General features: G+C 44.3%; 2 protein-coding genes across 2 annotated transcripts; both read left to right on the top strand.

The window, feature by feature from the left end:
• The first annotated feature begins 181 nt into the window (after positions 1–181).
• On the top strand, positions 182–7,220 carry atmin (ATM interactor). Its single transcript, XM_079736136.1, has 4 exons — positions 182–502; positions 3,060–3,185; positions 3,289–3,488; positions 3,617–7,220. The coding sequence occupies exons 1-4, from the start codon at positions 269–271 to the stop codon at positions 5,412–5,414; spliced, it is 2,358 nt and encodes a 785-aa protein (XP_079592262.1). The 5' UTR covers positions 182–268; the 3' UTR covers positions 5,415–7,220.
• A 3,234-nt stretch (positions 7,221–10,454) lies between these two features.
• Positions 10,455–11,544, top strand: LOC307076322 (protein phosphatase 1 regulatory subunit 3E). Its single transcript, XM_079737268.1, has one exon. It carries the CDS (start codon positions 10,470–10,472, stop codon positions 11,397–11,399), a length of 930 nt encoding a protein of 309 aa, XP_079593394.1. The 5' UTR covers positions 10,455–10,469; the 3' UTR covers positions 11,400–11,544.
• The last annotated feature ends 7,311 nt before the right edge of the window (positions 11,545–18,855 follow it).

Raw genomic sequence — 18,855 nt, 5'->3', positions numbered from 1 at the left:
GCCTACATCGAGCAAGCGCCATCTGGGGGGTGCAGTCAGGGGTACTTGGGCCTCGTGTAGCACACGCCGCGGTCAAAAACACGGTGCGCTCCGTGCTCCCAACTGCGCATGCGTAGACAGTACCTGGTTGGTATGGAGCATTATCCACGGCGGCGGGTGGTGACTGCATCGGTTAGCACTACGGCGTCGAGGTGTTAAATGGCAAACATACGTATAGGCTGCGACTGGGCTTTCTGCACTACAAGCTAGCGGTTGTCAACGTACAATCATGGCTGCCTATGCGTCTGCTGGGAAAGGGAATCACAAAGCCAGCGCTTCCAGGGGAAGTGCTAAATCAAACGAAGAGTCTCCTTCGCAGTCCCGGGAGATAATAACGCCGTCCATCGTGGAGCTGACCAAAGAAGTGAGGACTAACATACTCTGCACTGTGGAGAGCTGTGGGAAAATCCTCCCCAACACACCTGCGTTGAACATGCATCTGGTGAAATCCCACAGAGTGAAGGTAATGGTCGAAGCGAGCCCGCTGGTCATGCTGGTTTATTTGTGGCTCACCAACACGACACTGGGAGTGGGGGGGAACGTCAAGTCATGTGTATGTACTTAATAAACGCTAAAACGACGTTTTGATGCGGTGGTGTCAATGTCGCTCAACTAAACAGCACTATGCGGTATGGTTAAGGTCACTGTGTGATTTGACCAAACCCGCGATTTCGTGGTTTTGTCCATTTAACACCACCCACCACCACGGTTTGAGCAAAAAACAGCCATATGGTAACTCCTTATATGGGATGTTATTTAATTATTATTCATCTGTCGTCCGTTTCTTCGCCTTACAAATTCAATGTGGGAGTCGCAGTGAGTCGATCTGTCTTTTGTTGTATAGGGTATTTTCTCTCTCTCTCTCGGGAAATGTCGCCTTTTGTCCTTTGGACACATTGAGTTATTTTGAGTGTGAGTGTGGCATTTTAATTTGTTCTTGGGATAACTGAGTGGCCGGAGGCCTGCTGAATGAATATGTCAGCACAGTTATGAAGATGCGATACTGATGTTTTTGAAGGACTTCGGTTGAAATTGGTGTGATTTGTCAGTTTAGAACGATTTCAAGTTTCCGCTGAACGGAATGATACTATATATAATAAGTCGGTTGCATATGTTTCCTTCAGAAAGTTGGTTTGGGAGATATTGTGTGGTGGTTTACATCCGGTCCCGTGTAACATGGTCACGCCTACATGGTAGTGATCAGATACCACACTCCCTTCAACACATGCTTTTCAAAAATAGAAGTGTCCACTACTTAACAATTATTAATTAGTGGACACTTAATTGTTCACTGATTATTCGCCGGAGGCGATTCATTGTTTTAGTATATATACTACACGAGAACACTCCAAAAATAAACAAGATAACCCTTTTTTTGTTAGCATTAGCTGTTTATTTTTTTTCCTTAGCGTGACGAGACAACCGTCACGCAATATCCCGAGTTTATGATCTCAATCATGGGATCTTGCCCAATATGAGATAGCGAACCAATCAAATTGCGCCATCTTAGGAGGTTCACGTGTAGCATATACTAACATCAAATATCCCAGATCCTGACTTTGACCTTGAATTGGCAAATCAAGATAATAAGTTGCCCAAATAAACCGTCAAAACATCTAGGAATTGAGTAAGTGTGTTGTTGACAGATTTCCTGCCGGATATTCAAGTTCTATAGCAGAATGAATGGACCTCAGCAAATGCTGTGACTAATATGGGGTTGCTCTATCATCAACAAATATTAGATAATGTTCTGGCGTGGGGTCACTATCAGGCCCTCAACATATTTCAAGATGTGGAGAGAATGAAGTGCAATGCCCTTTAATTGACAGAAAACATTGCCAGTGAACAATATGTCAGATTGGTTTTGCCCTATTGGTGACACGTCTCACGTTTTCAGTGCCCCCTGTATTTATCCATGTTTCATTGCTTTGTTCATTCATCCGTGTAATGAGAAAAGCTCTTGATGACTCTTTGTAGTGGAATGATAGAACCTGGACCGTACAACACATTGTTCAGGACACAATGATCTGAAAGGAATTCAATATTAGCTACAATATTATTCTTCATTGCTTTTGGTTTAGGAGATACTGTATGACCTTGTCAGTTATCTATTCATACGTTTCATGGGCTGTACTAGATTCAGAGGATTTCATGATCCTGGGAGGATGTCTTGATGTGATTATTTTCTCTTTTTTTAATTTGTTTCTTACGCAAAGTGTAATTCAGTCATGGATATTGGAGAACAGACCTATCATCAAATCTAGGATGGATGAAACCTACAAATACAATGAACCTCATTTCAATGTTTCATATTATGAATTGTAATGTATTATAAACTTGACAATAATGTTGGTACTTTGGATAAGCCCCCTCCAGGGATCATATATCAAAGATGGGAGTCCACTGTGATAAGAGGATGAGTTATATAGTTATTAATAATATAAAGAATATAACATTAAATATGCATAATCAGTAGTGAGTGTAGCAGGAGTGGAACAAGTGCTCTGGGGATGTGGTATGATTTTAAACACAACATTGAACCAGCCATTGTACCCAGCCAAAGAGACCAAAACTAAAAGGAACCAAACCATATGGCACTAAACTATCAACCAACCCGTTGGAGGATAGCAACAGTCTGAAGGCCAAACGGGTTCTCCCCATCGGCTGATGACTAACCCTCAGCTCCGCCCACTCTCCTCCTTTACCCAAACCTCAAACACAGGAGCACCAGCTGAGGGACATAGGGTCACACAGGAAAGACTGGCCACAGACTTGAATCCTTATCATCATTATATTTCCATTGGACTGCGAAATATAAAAGAGTAATTTTGTGTGGTTGTATATTTCCACATTTCTTTTTTTGATTAATTTGAATGATTATTGGCCACAATGGCCACACTAAAAATATAGTGGTTTTTAATTTATGTTTAGCTCTGTAAAAAATGTGATCTAATGTATTTTTAAATCACCCACTAATTGTGAGACTAACGCAAATCTTTGTATTTGATGTTTACCATCAGGAAGGCCTCGTTAACCCTACCATTAGGAAAGAGCTGACTGCGTCCAAGAAACTTTACAGCTGTCCTATTGAGGGCTGCCCCAGAGGCCCTAACAGGCCATTCTCCCAGTTTTCACTCGTCAAACAAGTAAGGCCTTCCCTGTTCTTCACTTTTCAATCACAGAATATTTCTTGATTTTCTTATGCAAGCCAATGTTTGTAATTCCTCGGTTGATATGTATTATCCGCAGCACTTTATGAAAATGCATGCAGAGAAGAAGCACAAATGTTCCAAATGCAACAATGGCTACAGTACGGAGTGGGACCTGAGGAGACACATGGAGGACTGCGGGAAGACCTACCGGTGCACCTGCGGATGCCCGTATGCAAGTAGGGCTGCACTGTTGTCTCACATCTACCGGACGGGACATGAGCTCCCCACAGAACACAGGTATGCAAACAACAACAACATCTCTAATCCCAACCACAAGATTTCATCAAGTGCGGTTGGCTGTTTCAATTTCTTTCATTCTTTTGTAATTCATTCCCCACGTTCTCTGTTGCTCTATTGCATTTCAGGATTCCCCCGGTGAAGAAACGTAAGATGGAGAAACTGATAAGCAGTTCTGTTAAGGTGCGGCCAAACGAGTCAACCTGTCAAAATCTAAGTGCCAACAAGGAACTATCAGTGGGTTGTCTTTCTGCGGAAACAAATAGTCATGCACCAGACACGCCCAATCCAACCTCATACCTCCAGAGAAGCCACAAAAAAATGCTCCTACCCAAGCCCAAGATGGCCCTGGTCAATTTCCCTGTGATGCAGCTAACTCACCTCCCTGTCCTAGTACCATCTGCAGAGAGCGGTGCTCTGAGGTCTGTCGTGCTTACGATGGACTGCAAGGGCTCTCTCAGCACTCTTCAGCTGCTGCCCCAAGCAATGGGGGCTATGGTGCCCCACCTGGACTCCAAAGCCCTGGACTTCAAGGAGAGCCTCCTTTCCTCGCGTTCTAGCCTCGGGCCCATCAGCACTGGGGTGCAGGTGAGTCTAGAGCCTTTGTACTCACAGGATCCAGCCAGTGGCCTTGGAGGTCTTCATGGCAGAAGCACATCCACAAACATTCAGACGGACATATCATACCTATCTAGGATGCCCTTAGGGGCAGGAGTCGGTGTAGGTATGGGAGTGTGTGCGACTGGCGATTCACCCGTGTCTTCTTGTGCCCAGACAGACATAAGTGTCAGCACCGAGGTGCTTCTGCCCGTCAGTGTAGAAACTCAGACGTTCCCCTCCACCAAAGCTAAATCCACTATTGCCGCTCAGACAGACGGTCTCTGCCTCAGCCAAATACCCTGCTCCGGCCTGTTGGTTTCTGCCCCGACCTCCAGGCAGACCCAGACAGGCTGCCTGAGTGCTGTGTCGCAGTCCAGGGACAGGGTTCAGGTCGACCAGGCTGTGATGTGTTCGGACCTGTTTGCTAGTGACTTTCTCAGTGTCTCCACACAGACTTCTCTAGCCTTAGAACAATCTGCGGCCGCAGGGGTGGGCAGTCTCTATGAGGACGTGAAGTCGGCAGGGCCTATGTGTTTCGGTGTCCAGACTGACGACCTCAACTCCAATAGTATGTCGGACAACCAGACCCAGACCATGACCCTCCTCCACGACCTGGAGAACATGTTGTCTGACTCGATGTCGGGCCACCAGGTGCTGGAGGATAACACTGCAGGCTGTGGGCCAGGCCTGGACTCTGTTCAAGACCAGCACACGGGTATCGACTTTGACTTTGAAGAGTTCCTTAATACCGTGCACATCCAGACCCAAACGGAGGAGAGTGAGCTCAGAGGGCTGGGCAGTGACACACCGCTGGAGTCTCTGGACATTCAGACCCAGACAGACTTCCTCCTGCTGGAAGAACTGGAGCAAAGCACCGGGCACAGTCGAACGCAGGCCACTGACCTCGAACTGGAAATGTTTGACACGCACACGCAAACAGACCTCAACTTCCTGCTGAGTGCCGGCAACCGCATGCCGCTTGGCAGCATCCTGGGACACTCCAGCTTCTCCATGAGCACAGAGTCGTCTGACACAGAGACCCAGACGGACGTGCCCCCTCCGCCTCTGGGCCTTTCACCACAGCTCCCCGTCCCTCACACGGAGCAGGGCCGGCTGCTGAGCAGCACAGAGACCCAGACCAGCACCAGCCAGGTGGACGGCCTCTCGCACCTCTTTCTGACCAGCAACGAAACCCAAACGGTCATGGATGACTTCCTGTCGGCTGACCTGGCCTGGAATATGGAGTCCCACTTCAGTTCTGTGGAGACCCAGACATGTGAGAGTCTGTGGGCCCTCTTACGGCACCCGGACAAACCCAACAGTTGAAGACCTCTCTGTGCCGCTGCTACCCACGATGAATGTGTCTGCTCTCAATTGGCGTCCTGGACTACAAGTGGTGTCCTGGTAAGCTGGGAGCATCTGGAAGGCCTATGCACATTCCATGAAGGGAGACGTGCACCTGCGTATTTCCTGTCATACACCCAGATAGCTAAGATGCACTTTATTATCTCACGGGGCATGATTTATTGACTCCCTGCCCGTTTACATATTTATTTGCACATAGGATAACATTGTATGCGAGTCTTGTCTAGAAAACATGTTTACTTCTACAGTTTAAATGTATATTTTGATTTGTATTATAGCACTAGTGGATGCTGTCTTTGTCCGTATTAGCAGTTTAATAATTGTAACACTATTGTGCATTAAATCGAGTCACCATCTTAACATATACTAAATGGTGGTTCCCCCCTGCCCACACTCTCCCAAATCTTTTTGTGAAAGAGATGTGTATATACAGTTCATCATGTAATCCGTTTGACACTGGCCTCATTATTATCCATTATTGGTGGCAAGATATGCATGTCCTTCAGGTATGTTGTACCTTGGGGCATTATCACTGTGAAAAAAATTAGTTTCCTAACAAAGAAATAAATAGATCTTCAATCTCTCAAGTATGTAAGGCATTCACCAGAGCCATGAAAGTACTCAGTAACCCAAATCCGTTAATTAGACGTGGCACAAATTATTTAAATGCTAAGCTCAGTTCTTCTTGTTACATTGTAATGATGCATTGTAGTTGAATGCAAGTACTTAGGTTGTTGTGGTCTAATGATCCATATTTCTGTGGATCACCCTCTATATACATGGCTAGACAGCCCCCTTGAGGATAGTTCCAAGACAAGGGTGTCGTCCACCTTGACTTATTCATTAGCTGACTGTAGGTGTATACAATAGCAGCAGTTTGTGCTGGAGTTTTAGGCGGTGTTGTGCTGTACTAAAACACTGAGGCTTAAGAGTACAGTTTAGCTACTCTCCCTCCAGTCAGAGAGACGTTGTTGTTTTTGCAAACCATATTAAATTTCCTCCATCTTTAATTACTGAATTCACACTTTGACCAATGGGACTCATGTATCGTGTATTGATTTTTAGTTGTATTTTTTTTTTTTCGATGTAAGATACTGTACAACCTGTTGGTTCCTTTTGTGTATTTGTCAGTTACCTCATTTGCACAGACAACTTTTTCTGACCTTTTTTTGAGTTCTAGGGGAACAGTTGGATATACAGCAAGCCTTGAGTATTTCTTTATTTTATTTCTGTGCCTTAATAAGAGTATTTTATTTTTATTTTGTTCCAGATATACTTTTTGGCTTTGGAGATGTCACCTAAAAAAAACAAAGGAATGTATGTGGCATTGTGCCCAAATCTTAACTTTATTTTGTAATGTATTGAACCCAAGGTTAAGTGCAGTATTTTGACCTTACTTCAAATCATTTATTGTTCTGTGTATACTGTTTCTAAAAGGTTAATGGATGTAAATGAAGCAAAGAAGAAAAGCTTGAAGATGTTGAATTGTCATAGTTCGCAGTGGTTAATACAGTGTTTTATTTTCCATAAAATTCATTGCATGAAGAATTTATATATTCTTCCAATACAAATGATTATTTTCATTTTATTGGTGGCTTTCGGTGTTTGCCTGGTTTCTTTGTCCAAGCTGTACTGCTGATGATCTCAATAAACTAAGGGAACAGTGTATTACAGTACTCATTCAAAAACGTATAGCCTTGCAGCACCACATATAAGTTTAAAATACATTTTTAAGTAAGTTTCAGTTACAAACCTGATACTTTCAAAATGTTTCTAATTGAACTACAGCAATAAGATATCTGTATAACTTGGCTTCCATACATGCTCACAATGTAGTTTCAGGGTTTCCAATGTTTATTTGGATAAAAAAAAAACAGGATTGACTAAGTTAAGACGATCAAAACACCATCATGTGTATAACATTACAGCCACAGCCTCTAACACAAATTAAGGTTGTTGGCTTTGAGGAAGCAGCCATCGTTGCCGGACAACTAGAACATACATTTGATGTTATTATTTAGGAACCATATTAAAGACATCTATCCATATGGGTTTGAACACAAAAAAAGCACCTGGGATAGTGTAACACTATGACACACCTGCCATGAGTTTATTAATAACATATTTTTATAACTTTTAGGGCACAAATAAGATAAAATCTGCTGTGATCTGTCATGAAGTTAAATATTAATACATAATCATTATCGTTACTTACCCAATAAGAAAATGATAGATCCTCTTTGCTACTTTTATTTGCACATGCATAGTGAGGGGAGTGTTTGTGTGTATTCAGAGCGGTCTTTGGCTGGAGACCACTATTGGGACCTTGGTCCCAAAAAGAACGGGCAGCTGTGGAGTGGGGGATCTTTCGTGCCGGCTGTACTCACTGCCAGTCCGCACGGCCTGCTTCCAATGCTGGCCTATGGAGACGGTAGTCCGGTGCATGGTGTCAGTTATTTTGCCCAGAGGCACACTGTACCTCTTTAGGATGGGCAGAGTGTAAGTGGAGAGCAAATGCCGTTTCTTTTCCTGAGAGTGACAACAATACATGCCTTTGGGTGGAGCGCTCGGCCTGTGGGTTTCCTTAGTCGGCTCCGTGTTTGACAGCGTGTCTGCTCCTCCTGTTTCCTCCGTTCTCTTCACACCTCTGCCCTCCCTGGCTGCCGTTGGCACCGCCACACCGCCCGTCTCCGCGCTCCCTCCTGCGGCGGATCCGCCTCCCGGGAGGCTCTCCCCGACGCAGACCTGCCGGACAACTCCTTGGGAAGCCAACTGGGGTGTTCTTAGAGGGGGCAACACTGTGAAGCTGTTGATGGGATTCCCCAGGTCAAGGCTGAGGCTCATCAGCGCCGGGTCTTTGGAACACAGATAGTCTTGATACAGGTAGTCCGTCAGCAAAGGCTGGAGGACCTCTCTGGGGACTTCTGTGTCGTCGGCCATCTTGTCCCCGAGTACGAGGTGGTTCTGGTGGGCCTCCTTCAGGGGGGAAGACCCCGCTGTCGTGTTGTAGAGTTCTTTCGGGGTACCTGACACTGTGGCGTCACTCTCCTGGGGATTCCCATCAGACTCTGGGTCAAACTCAGGGGGCCAGTCCGAGGTGAGGGCCTCCAAGGGCCTGATGTCAACACACAGGAGACAGTGGGGGTCCTGCTCGTCGCTCTTGGTTCTCCTACAGTTTCTCGCAGGGAGAAACATGCAGCTCAGTGCAGAGACTCTGTTCCAACCATGGACCTGTCCCCGAAGCACGTACTGTTATTTCATATCAAGTTTAATGTTAAAGTTATGCATGAGGACGTAGGTCGATGTTAGTATTAGAAGCATTTGGTCAACTTGCTTGGGTGTTTTTTATGTCTGATGCCAATCTACTGTGTCATACATTGTCACCAAATAGTGTTTCCTTGATATTTAAAGTGAGTATGAGCATTCAAGTGAGAAGATAAAAAATCTCTGTAAAGAAATGTTTAGCCTTACAATTAAAACAACTAACCATGCTAATTAAGTAGACACTAGGCAATAACGCAACAACAAATGTACAAATTGGCTCCATCTGCTGCTGGTATAAAATACAACTAAAGGTACAAGGAAAATGTATTCAAAGGATGCTAGACATGTAAAGTTGGTCAAGGAGTGAGTAAGGGAGTGTATGGTTACTTACAGCCTCGTCCCAATCAGAGGAGTCGTAGAGATCACACGGATCCTGTTCCTTCATGGAGTACTCGTCGCTCATGTCCTGTAGTAGGCCTACCATGTAAGAGACGTCCTCCTCTGCTAGACCGTTCTCCTCGGACTCCTCCGCACCATCCTGGTCCACTTCCTTCACGGTTTCCATTATGCAAGGGGACGGCACCTAGTTCACATGCTTAAAATGTAAATGCACAAGTCAATTTAAACCACACAACACTAAATTGTTAAAGTTTCTTCTATCCAAAATACTGTCTTTTTCTATCCAGTAAAATAACAATGCAGTCTGTTTTGAGGGCATAAGTTACATTGTCAACAAGGATTCACTGGTTGTTGCTTCACGGATCAAAACGAAGCAGGATCGGATTTTGGGGGATGAACGGACAGGCTTGGTCACCACCAACATAGACTCCGGCCAGCCGCGTCCCACATTCACACACAACACTGAGCCATTATATCTGTATTTAGCAAAGCACGAGTCCAAATTGGTGTATCCGCGCCGTGAGCGAGAAATGTTGTGAACCAAAGAGTTCTTAGGAGAGTAGTAGCGTCGTCGTTATGGCAACCCAGGGGGACTGCGTTGGCACGACGTGTGACGTCACGGAAAATGGGAGTCGCAACTTGCGTGGGAATGTGGTGACATAATCGAAATATATTTTACAATTATAATTAAACACATGAGTAGGGCAATTGCAGGGTGTATCGTGTTTTATTCTTTTATTTTGCTTATTTTTTGTATACTAACACAATATAATGCGATGTAAGAAACAGAACGTTTTGCTGTAGGTCTAGGCCAAATGGGAAGGGATTTGTGGATGAGTCGAGGTAAATGTCTTATACTCAAATATTTGGGTTTTTCAAGTTGGCCCATTAGCAGCGTGACGCAAGTGGAAGTTACGCCTCTAAAAGGAGAACTTGCATTTAGTTGATGATGGCGTACGTTCCTTCTGGCACGTAGCCCCACAAACCACACACACACACACACACACGCACGCACGCGCACACACACACACACACACACACACACACACACACACACACACACATACAGACGTTGCAATCGACCAGCGATGCTTTAAGGTGAATTTGCTTTATTTCCTACAGATAAGTACATTATGTTATGAATTAAATACATCCCAGCTGATATTGTTATGCAGGATGAACGCTCATCTGGGCGCTAAACGAGCCATTATTGGTTAGCGTCAGCCAGTGACGCAGCCGGTGCACCTATCCGCGTGTGGGACTCTTGACACCTGACCAATTCGTCTTCTGACTAGCCGGTTTTTATTGATCACGACCGCGTTTTTTGCTCTGCAGTACAGGGGACTGACCTTAATGGAAACCCAGTCCGTTCCGCCTTCCTCTCTGGTCATGCTGCCTCCAAAGACATGCCTACCCAGGAACTACAGCTGCATCGCCGGGCTGTTCGGGAGCCTGGCAGCGGCCAATCCGAGGCTGGATGATGGAGAGGATTTCGACTACGTGAACGGGACCTGTGAGCCCATCGAAAGCCCCGTGGTGGAGGAGAGACCGAGAGGAAGGGAGATTCTCCTCAAACCTACACAGAGTCCGAACCTCCGTCGGAGATGCAAGTCCCTGCCGACCCCCACAGAGAGAGCTAAATTGGAGATCGCCCGCAGTCGAAGCCCAACAAGTCAGAAGACCGTCCGGTTCGCTGACTCTCTGGGTCTGGAGCTCACTTCGGTGAAACATTTCGACGACGCAGATCTGCCCCAGGTCCCAGAACGTATACTGGCCAAATGTCACAAAGGACCCCTCAACATCCACCATGTGGGTACCAAATTCCCCCGTCCTCCGAGCCAATCAGCTGTCTGTATGGAACTGCAGTTCTCCAACCCAGGCAGACTACCTGATTTTGAACACAAAGTAAGAGAAGTTAAGGTAATGCTGGAAACGTTTGAGGCGGACGAATTCAGCCTATCGGGAGTCGTGCGTGTGTTGAATTTGGCGTTTGAGAAGAGTGTGTATCTGAGATATTCTCTAAACAACTGGATTACATTCATGGACAGTTTGGCGTACTATGTACCCGATTCCAGTGATGGGGTCACCGACAAGTTCTCCTTTAAGATCATCACCCCGACCTTTCTCGAAGGAGGGGGCACATTGCAGTTTGCCATTAAGTATTGCGTCGGTGGGGAGGAGTATTGGGACAACAATGTTGGGAAAAACTACAAAGTGCGTCGTCACAGGCTTAAAATGTCCCCACCACGCGAATGGGAGAACGGCTGGATCCACTTTATCTAGTGAACCCTGTGCGTCTATGTGTGCGTAATGCTCACGCAATTAATCCTCGGGCACCCAGAGCTTGATAATGATGTTACTTTTGTTTTCACTTGTCTGCCTAACACCGTCCGTCTGTGATAGTATCGACTTCAACCAACTGAAAATGATGTATCCTGTATGTTCACTTCCAAATAGATATTTGACCAATATAAAAGTAATGGACCCTATAGGCTTTAGGTGCCAGCTAGAATCAGGAAGGGACGGGCTTTTATTCCCTCACCCTGAATTCAGGGCTCGGGAGTCTACAGATGGGTGCCCCTTGTGCACGTCGAGGTGGTTATATAAAGAAACACGTGTCACGGAAAACGTGCTGGGCTGTGTCAACTCTATAGGCATCCCTTTCAGAGACGCAGGTTTGTTTTTTACCTGCATCGTCGTTTTGGGCCACTGATCGTTCTCTCTGCAACAAGTTCCGCTCTCAATGCAAATGGTTCATCAACATAAATTAATTTTTCACCAGGGGTCATTGTAGCAGATTCTTCCAGAAATCAGGAAAACGATGGACGCTGAAACATATTTTGGACTGATAGAAAAAATAGTATTTTCGTATTTTTTCTGTCCCCCATTGCCATACAGTTGAAATGCCTTATAAAGGAATTGTGCAATTGAAGAACATTTTAGGAAAACATTCCCAGATATTTATTTTCAGATTACTTTGGGTTCACATATTTTATTCAACCTTTTGTAATATGTGATATTGGTCTATTATTAAAGGTCTTGAAATTGTTGTTTAACATGTGGCTTAATGTGTTAGGCCTGTGTATTCTGATAAACCAATCTAGCTTAAGGCCTACACATTTTGTTTTGTGTCTATTGTTATTGTTTTGGACACATGTTCCCCTATTGAACTGAAATGTAGTTGCATGGATGAATACCTCAGACAACTTGTGGACCTAGCTTACATCTGTATATATCCTGGTTTATCTTTTCAAGTGGATATAGATTATTTAAAGAGATGCATTTATGATATCATTCTAAATGTTATTCTATTTTTTCAAATCTCAACATTTCCAAAACACTTTTTCCAAAGCAAACATCACCACCTTATAATAAACCGTGTCTACCTTTGGTTTCTGCATTTTAAACGGAAACTGTCTATAAACAAAGAATCAAGCATTAAGTGACATCTACTGCTCCTAAAAGGATCACTTTTGTTTTCCTGTGATCATCATAGTGTAACCAAGGAGGCATTGTGTTTTTCTGTTCCATGTTTTAAATCCATATACAGAAGATGACATAAAGAACCAGACAGCCATCATCAACCCACATGTTGGGTCGGTGATCACTGTGTATCTCCACATACCATATAGTAAACATTTTCTTCTGAATTATGTAACGTTGTTTGTTAGCTCTAGTCTTGAGTTGGCACCCGGTTACATCTTCCAACATTAGGGAATCCGGCCCTAATGTCAACATCCATTTGGCATCTTGCTACATCCTCTTCTCACTTCGGGGGATGTCGTTTATTCTAAGCCTTTAGAACGAAGTGGAAAAAAGTGTTCCCGTAGTTCCACTTACATTTTGGAACACATTCAAAAAGTCATTTGACTTGAAATCTCTATGAGATGCCTCCAAAGCTAACACGGTTCGTTGTGGTGCGTCTGGACTGCAAAACTGTTGGGCGTCAGGTGACTAGCCCGTCCTTTTAACAGCAAAACACTGTGTTGATGTTGGCCATTCTAGTCTGGTGTTATGCTTTGAATATCAAATATTCTGGCATCATCACTTTGCTGTGTATTACGCGGTCACACTTCTGTCTGTACCTTTCATCTTGTATGCTTATGCTATTAACCAGAGTATTGGCCTATATGTGGTTTGGGCTGAGGCTGCAGGGAATCATCAATAACTGCTACCGGGCTGTGATGACAACAATTGAACCAATGCTGAATATGAATGGCAAGCTTTAATATATTGTTTTCCGCAACCCTATATAATGTGTCTTCTGAGTGTCCTATGGGGCATATTTAATACCAGTTTTTCAATACCGATTCTGGTGCTAGTTTGGAATTAGATGGTTGTTATAGTCTGCCAATAACCCATAACATGTTATCAGGCCAAAATAAAAATCCTGCAATTCCATTTAAGAGAATTTTACAAGAAGCACCTGGTTTGGATGTGCCCCTTGATGTAGGAAAGAGAAAAAGGGCTTCTGGCCTAAAAACCGACAAGACATTCCTCTTAGTGTATACAGGAAATGACATTCGGCATCAACTACTCATATAAATATGTATATGTAAATGTCTGTTTTCACATTGAATGTGTTTTTGGTGATGTGCAATGTTGTGTACACTCAAATCATTTTAAAAAGGAGAGTGCAATGGGGACGGGAAAGTGAGATGTTGGATACAAAAAACTGTGAAGGCCAAGCATGATGATACTAAAGCACAGTTCTTAATGCATATGATAACCAAGACTTTCAAAAATAATTAGATGCTTTGTCAATAATGCATAGAGTATTATATGATATCTATTTTAAGCCTTCGCGGCCAAATTCAAGCACTATGGAATATTGGTAAATAAAGCATAGAATGAAATATTGATAATGCATATGAGTCATACCTGAAATGAAAAAGGATGCGAAAAGCACTTTAGTTTGTTGGTACGTTTCTGAGGAGAGTGACAGTGAAGATTGTAGTGGGAACTGAGAAGTATGTTTACCTGATGGGATTTGAGTGATCATGGAATGAAGACAGGGACCCCATCCTGTGGCTAGTGAACATTCAAACCAAGGTTTTGTTTTGTTTCCTGCTCATACCTTGCTATTGGCCTCACAATGTGAAGTTGACCCATGTTTAACCCTTTGAATTTCTAACCCTTTTTTGTCACTGATGAAACACTTTTAGGCTTGCCAGTGACTATTTTATTGTAAACCTATGCAAGCCCTTTTTTTGCCTTTTAATTTTTAATTTTTTAATTTTCATTACTGTAAAAACTATTCAACACTGTTTGCATCCACGACTCAGTTACACATCTTCTTTATATCGTCAAAAACATTGGTAATAAAGGCATTTGTGATGGTCAATTTTGATGTTGAGTCTTCTTGATCGTAATCTCAATTTGTAGTCATACAAAAATATCAATCTATTTGTGAATGCTGAGCTGAGCTGTGACTGTAGTTTTATGCTAGATTAATTGTGCTGTTTCTCCTTGGCAAGGGACTCCAGATATCCATTCATTAAGCTAAAGCAGCACTGCAGTGGTCCTCGGCCATTGCAGACATGCTGGCAGACATGTCCTTGAATTGATCAGAAGCAGAGGCCATGCCCCCTCTTGAGTTGAAGGAGGGGGCGGGGCTCATGCAAAGGGGGTGAGGCTATGGAGTTAGATAATTTATAATCGTAATAATATTATCGTTATTATGATCCAGTAGTTCACATGTGATCACATTGCTAACATCATTAATCTAAAATAGTGGTTGCGTGAACATTTACAGCTTCATGTTTTTGCCCAAAACTTCTATGAAATAGAACTGCTTTGAGAACATATATATTGCATCTGTTTAATCAGATGATTTGGCTTCAATTGCTCCCGTACGCGTCATTGAATAACTTAACCCATGGAAAACAATAATGACATACCACAAATCAAAAGAGAAATGAGAGCTTGTGTGTGTGTGTGTGTGTGTGTGTGTGGGGGGGGGGGGGGGGGGGGGGGGGTTGAGTTGCGCTACAAACATACACAGGACACGATCTAGCATTAGTGTCTATAGACAAGTTATGCAAGTAGCTATTTTACATTCTAGCTCATATCTCAGTCGACCTCTAGAGTAGGCAGGGGCTGGTAATAGGGTATTTGCTGGGGTGCTGGACTTGTTGGTGGCTAGCTGACTCAATAGTAAATAACTGGCACACAATCAGCTGGGCACTCCAATCGTTCATGTCAACAGCGTAACCGGGAGTGTATTTCCATTCTAAGATCCAGCTGGCTTTAATAATTTAAAGCTCAAATTGTTGATTCTGGTTTCTTGTAATGATCGTGCTTGTCTGGTGGTTACATTCAATATACCTTTACCTTTAGTTTCTACAGCAAATGTATTCAGTGAATTCTTAAATTTTATTATAACATTATTATTATATTATATCATTTTTCGGCAGGTGAAAGGAGGAATTGCAAACACATGCCATTGGGAAGTGAGGCATATTTAAACACACTAATGAGTATTTAAGTAGCAAGTGTTCAGTGATAAAAACCCATCTGAGATGGTCTCTCTCTAAGGAGGGCAGCCTTGATAAGACCACCTAGAGGCAGTTTCATCTTTTAATGAGCAAGTCTAGCGCTGTGCGTTTGATTCCCCATGCTGTGCGGAGCGCCACTCCTGGTTGGAGCTTTAACAAGTAACCTGCTTCTCCTCTAGAAACCCAGCATGGGCTCATTGCTGAATCGATATGTTCCTGTAAGTCTGAAGGGGTCTGTGTCATCGCCCAAAGGGCGGCCACATTGCCTTAGGAGCCAACTGTGCTACACCGACCAACGACTGAGCGACTAAGGGCGACTAACGACTAAGTCAAGAACATATGCAGAGAGCAGAAACGCAGAACCAGCGCACTGAAATGGGTGTCACGTCTCCCGTCTGAATAATGAATGTGGAGCATTCATTGAGACGGTGAACCATGATATTAGTTTGACTCAGTGTCGTCTCTAGCGGCTGACTGCAGGGCCCCCCTCACCTCAATAAAGGCTGTGTCTGAATAATTGAAGGTTGCCTCGATTGGCTTTTCCATCTTGAATTTTTTTGGGGGGGATCAAAGATGCTCTCTCCTCTATGACGCCTTCTGTTTCTCATTGGACCTCAGCTCCATCATGTGACACACACCACATACACACACAGACCCACACAGACACACACACACACAAAGACCCACACACACACACACACACACCACACACACACACAGAAGAACACATACACAAACATTTTGTAATAGCATTTCAAACTTCATTATCGTGTATTCCCTAAAAGTATTGCTGCTGCATCCGTGTCAGCAACATAGCAGAGTTTGAAACACAAGTGCGTCATTCAGTGAAAGCTATTGGACCAGAGGTCCCAGAAGGAGATTGCAGCAGTCCAAGTAGGATCCACACTCATCTTACTGCGCTACACTGGCTACACAGACCTCAGGCACACAGCAACCCCTGCTGTTATGTAAGACACACCACACACTCACGCATACACCCCCACACGCACTTCCCTCCCCGCACACACACACACACACACACCAAACCACAAGCACACATGCACCCACACACATACACACGCACACACACACAAACATGCACACACACACGCGCACACACACACACACACACACACACACACACACACACACACACATAAAAACACACAACTATTAGTACCCCCCTGCCCAGGTTCAGCATAAACTCAGACAGACAAATATAGCGCACTTGTTAAATTATGAATACCGCATACTGAATAGAGTACTATCACGAGTCCACTTCAAAGCACACACAGGTTTTTCTTTACTTTATATTCAATCACACATTATAGTTTCATGACCCATGGAAACATGAAAGTCATTGAACCAATGGGTTCAGAGCAGTGCAGGAGAACATATTTGCTTTTTCGGTTTACTTCCGGATGGGCTCTGTTTCAAATGATCATTCATCCATGTTCCACATTTTCCCGATTACGGTTGCGTTGGCAACCAGGGCAAATAGAACCTTATTAGTGTTTCCTCCCTTAATTACATTTCAACCTCATTCAATCTTGATATCAAAATGACTGGAGTCTCAGTCTCAGTCTGCCTCATCAACCATTTTGTCCATCCCATAATTCCACCCCCTCCGCCTCCCTGTCTCTGCCTTCCAAACTGTCCTCAGGTCAACTTTTGACCCGGCCTCGGCTCTAGTGATTCAGAGAGTCTCTCAGCAGAAGGACTATGCTGTTGTAAATACATGTAACTCATATATAATAGCTACATATAATAGCTCATAAATAAAGCACCGCTATATAGACTACTTCCACCTTCACTTCCGCTCCCTGCTTCCCTCCTTCAGCGCATGAAGTGAGAGTGAGAGAGTGAGAGTGAGTCACATTGATGAACCCATATAACCCTAAACACATGAGAAGCAGCCTGCAGCCTTTTCACACACAAACACACATACCACACACACACACAGCCATCATACACACAGACAGCCATCATACACACAAAGAGCCATCATTCACACACACACACACACACACACACACACACACACACACACAGCCATCACACACACACACACACAGCCATCACACACACAGCCATCACAAACACAGCCATCAGACACCCATTATGCAGGCAGGTGGTTTGAGACGATAAAGTCTGTTTTTTTTAACAGCGTCAGCCTCATCGCTCTCGGGCAATGATAGAACACCCACCCTCAATGCCTCATCCAGATAAGAACAAAAACAGGTGACGCCTCTCCTGCCAAAACCAAAGTCAATCCTCATCTGTCAGGGGCTGGTGTGATAAAGGACCCAACCCTCCCGCCAGACTTTGGCGACATTTACCAAAGGGCTGTGTCTTCATTAAGGGGAAAGCTGTGTTTAGTGGGATGAGAGAACAAATCAAGTCTGTTTTGAGCGAAGTAAAAGGGATGAAATGTACTACAGGAGTTTATGGATGTGATAAAACAGTTACAAAGAAGATAACAGTGTGCATGTTATATTAGTACTGCAGAACTATAAATATAATGGTTACTGGTTGGTTCCATTTCTCAAAGATACAACTATGTATTACCGTGTGCATGCTATGTTGTTTGCTACCCTGTAGCTCATGAATTTCACTACAGCCTATTTGTTGTCTTCTTGTTTTGTGGTCTGTTTCTGTTGTAGCCTACCCATGTCTGTCTTCGCCTGACTATATACTTTTGGATCAAAAGCTAATCGAGCTAGAAAATGAAGACGGGATGAGAGACGTGTGTGTGTTTGTGTTTGTAAGTGTGTATCTGTGTGTGTGTGTGTGTGTGTGTGTGTGTGTGTGTGTGTTTGTAAGTGTCTCTGTTTGTGTGTCTGTGTGTGCATGTGTGTGTGTGTGTGTGTGTGTATGTGTGTGTGTCTGCGTGTGTGTGTGCGTGTGTGTGTTGTCAGGACGTGTCGGGAGCCCACGGTCACCTCTAATCAGTGTCATCGTTGCTGACGTTACGCGATACGCTGCTAATGCTATCTGGCCTTCTCTACCTGGCTCTGTGTCTCTCGTCTCTGCTCTAGTCTAGTCTATGTTTGGCCCGGAACCTGGTGCCTGGCTGTCTGTCTGTATGTTCTCTGGGCTCGTCAACGTGACCTCAAGCCAGGGTACGGCTCGACCCTCCTGGGGTGCCAGTGGTGGTCTGTCACGCAGCTTGACGTCATCCACCCCCCACCCCCCCCCCCCAACCTCGTCACCCCCAACGAAACGCCACATACTGCGCAGGG

This window comes from Pollachius pollachius, assembly GCF_949987615.1.
Source record: "Pollachius pollachius genome assembly, chromosome: 5".
Classification (NCBI taxonomy): Eukaryota; Metazoa; Chordata; class Actinopteri; order Gadiformes; family Gadidae; genus Pollachius; species Pollachius pollachius.
This window is presented reverse-complemented; position numbering and strand designations above follow the sequence as displayed.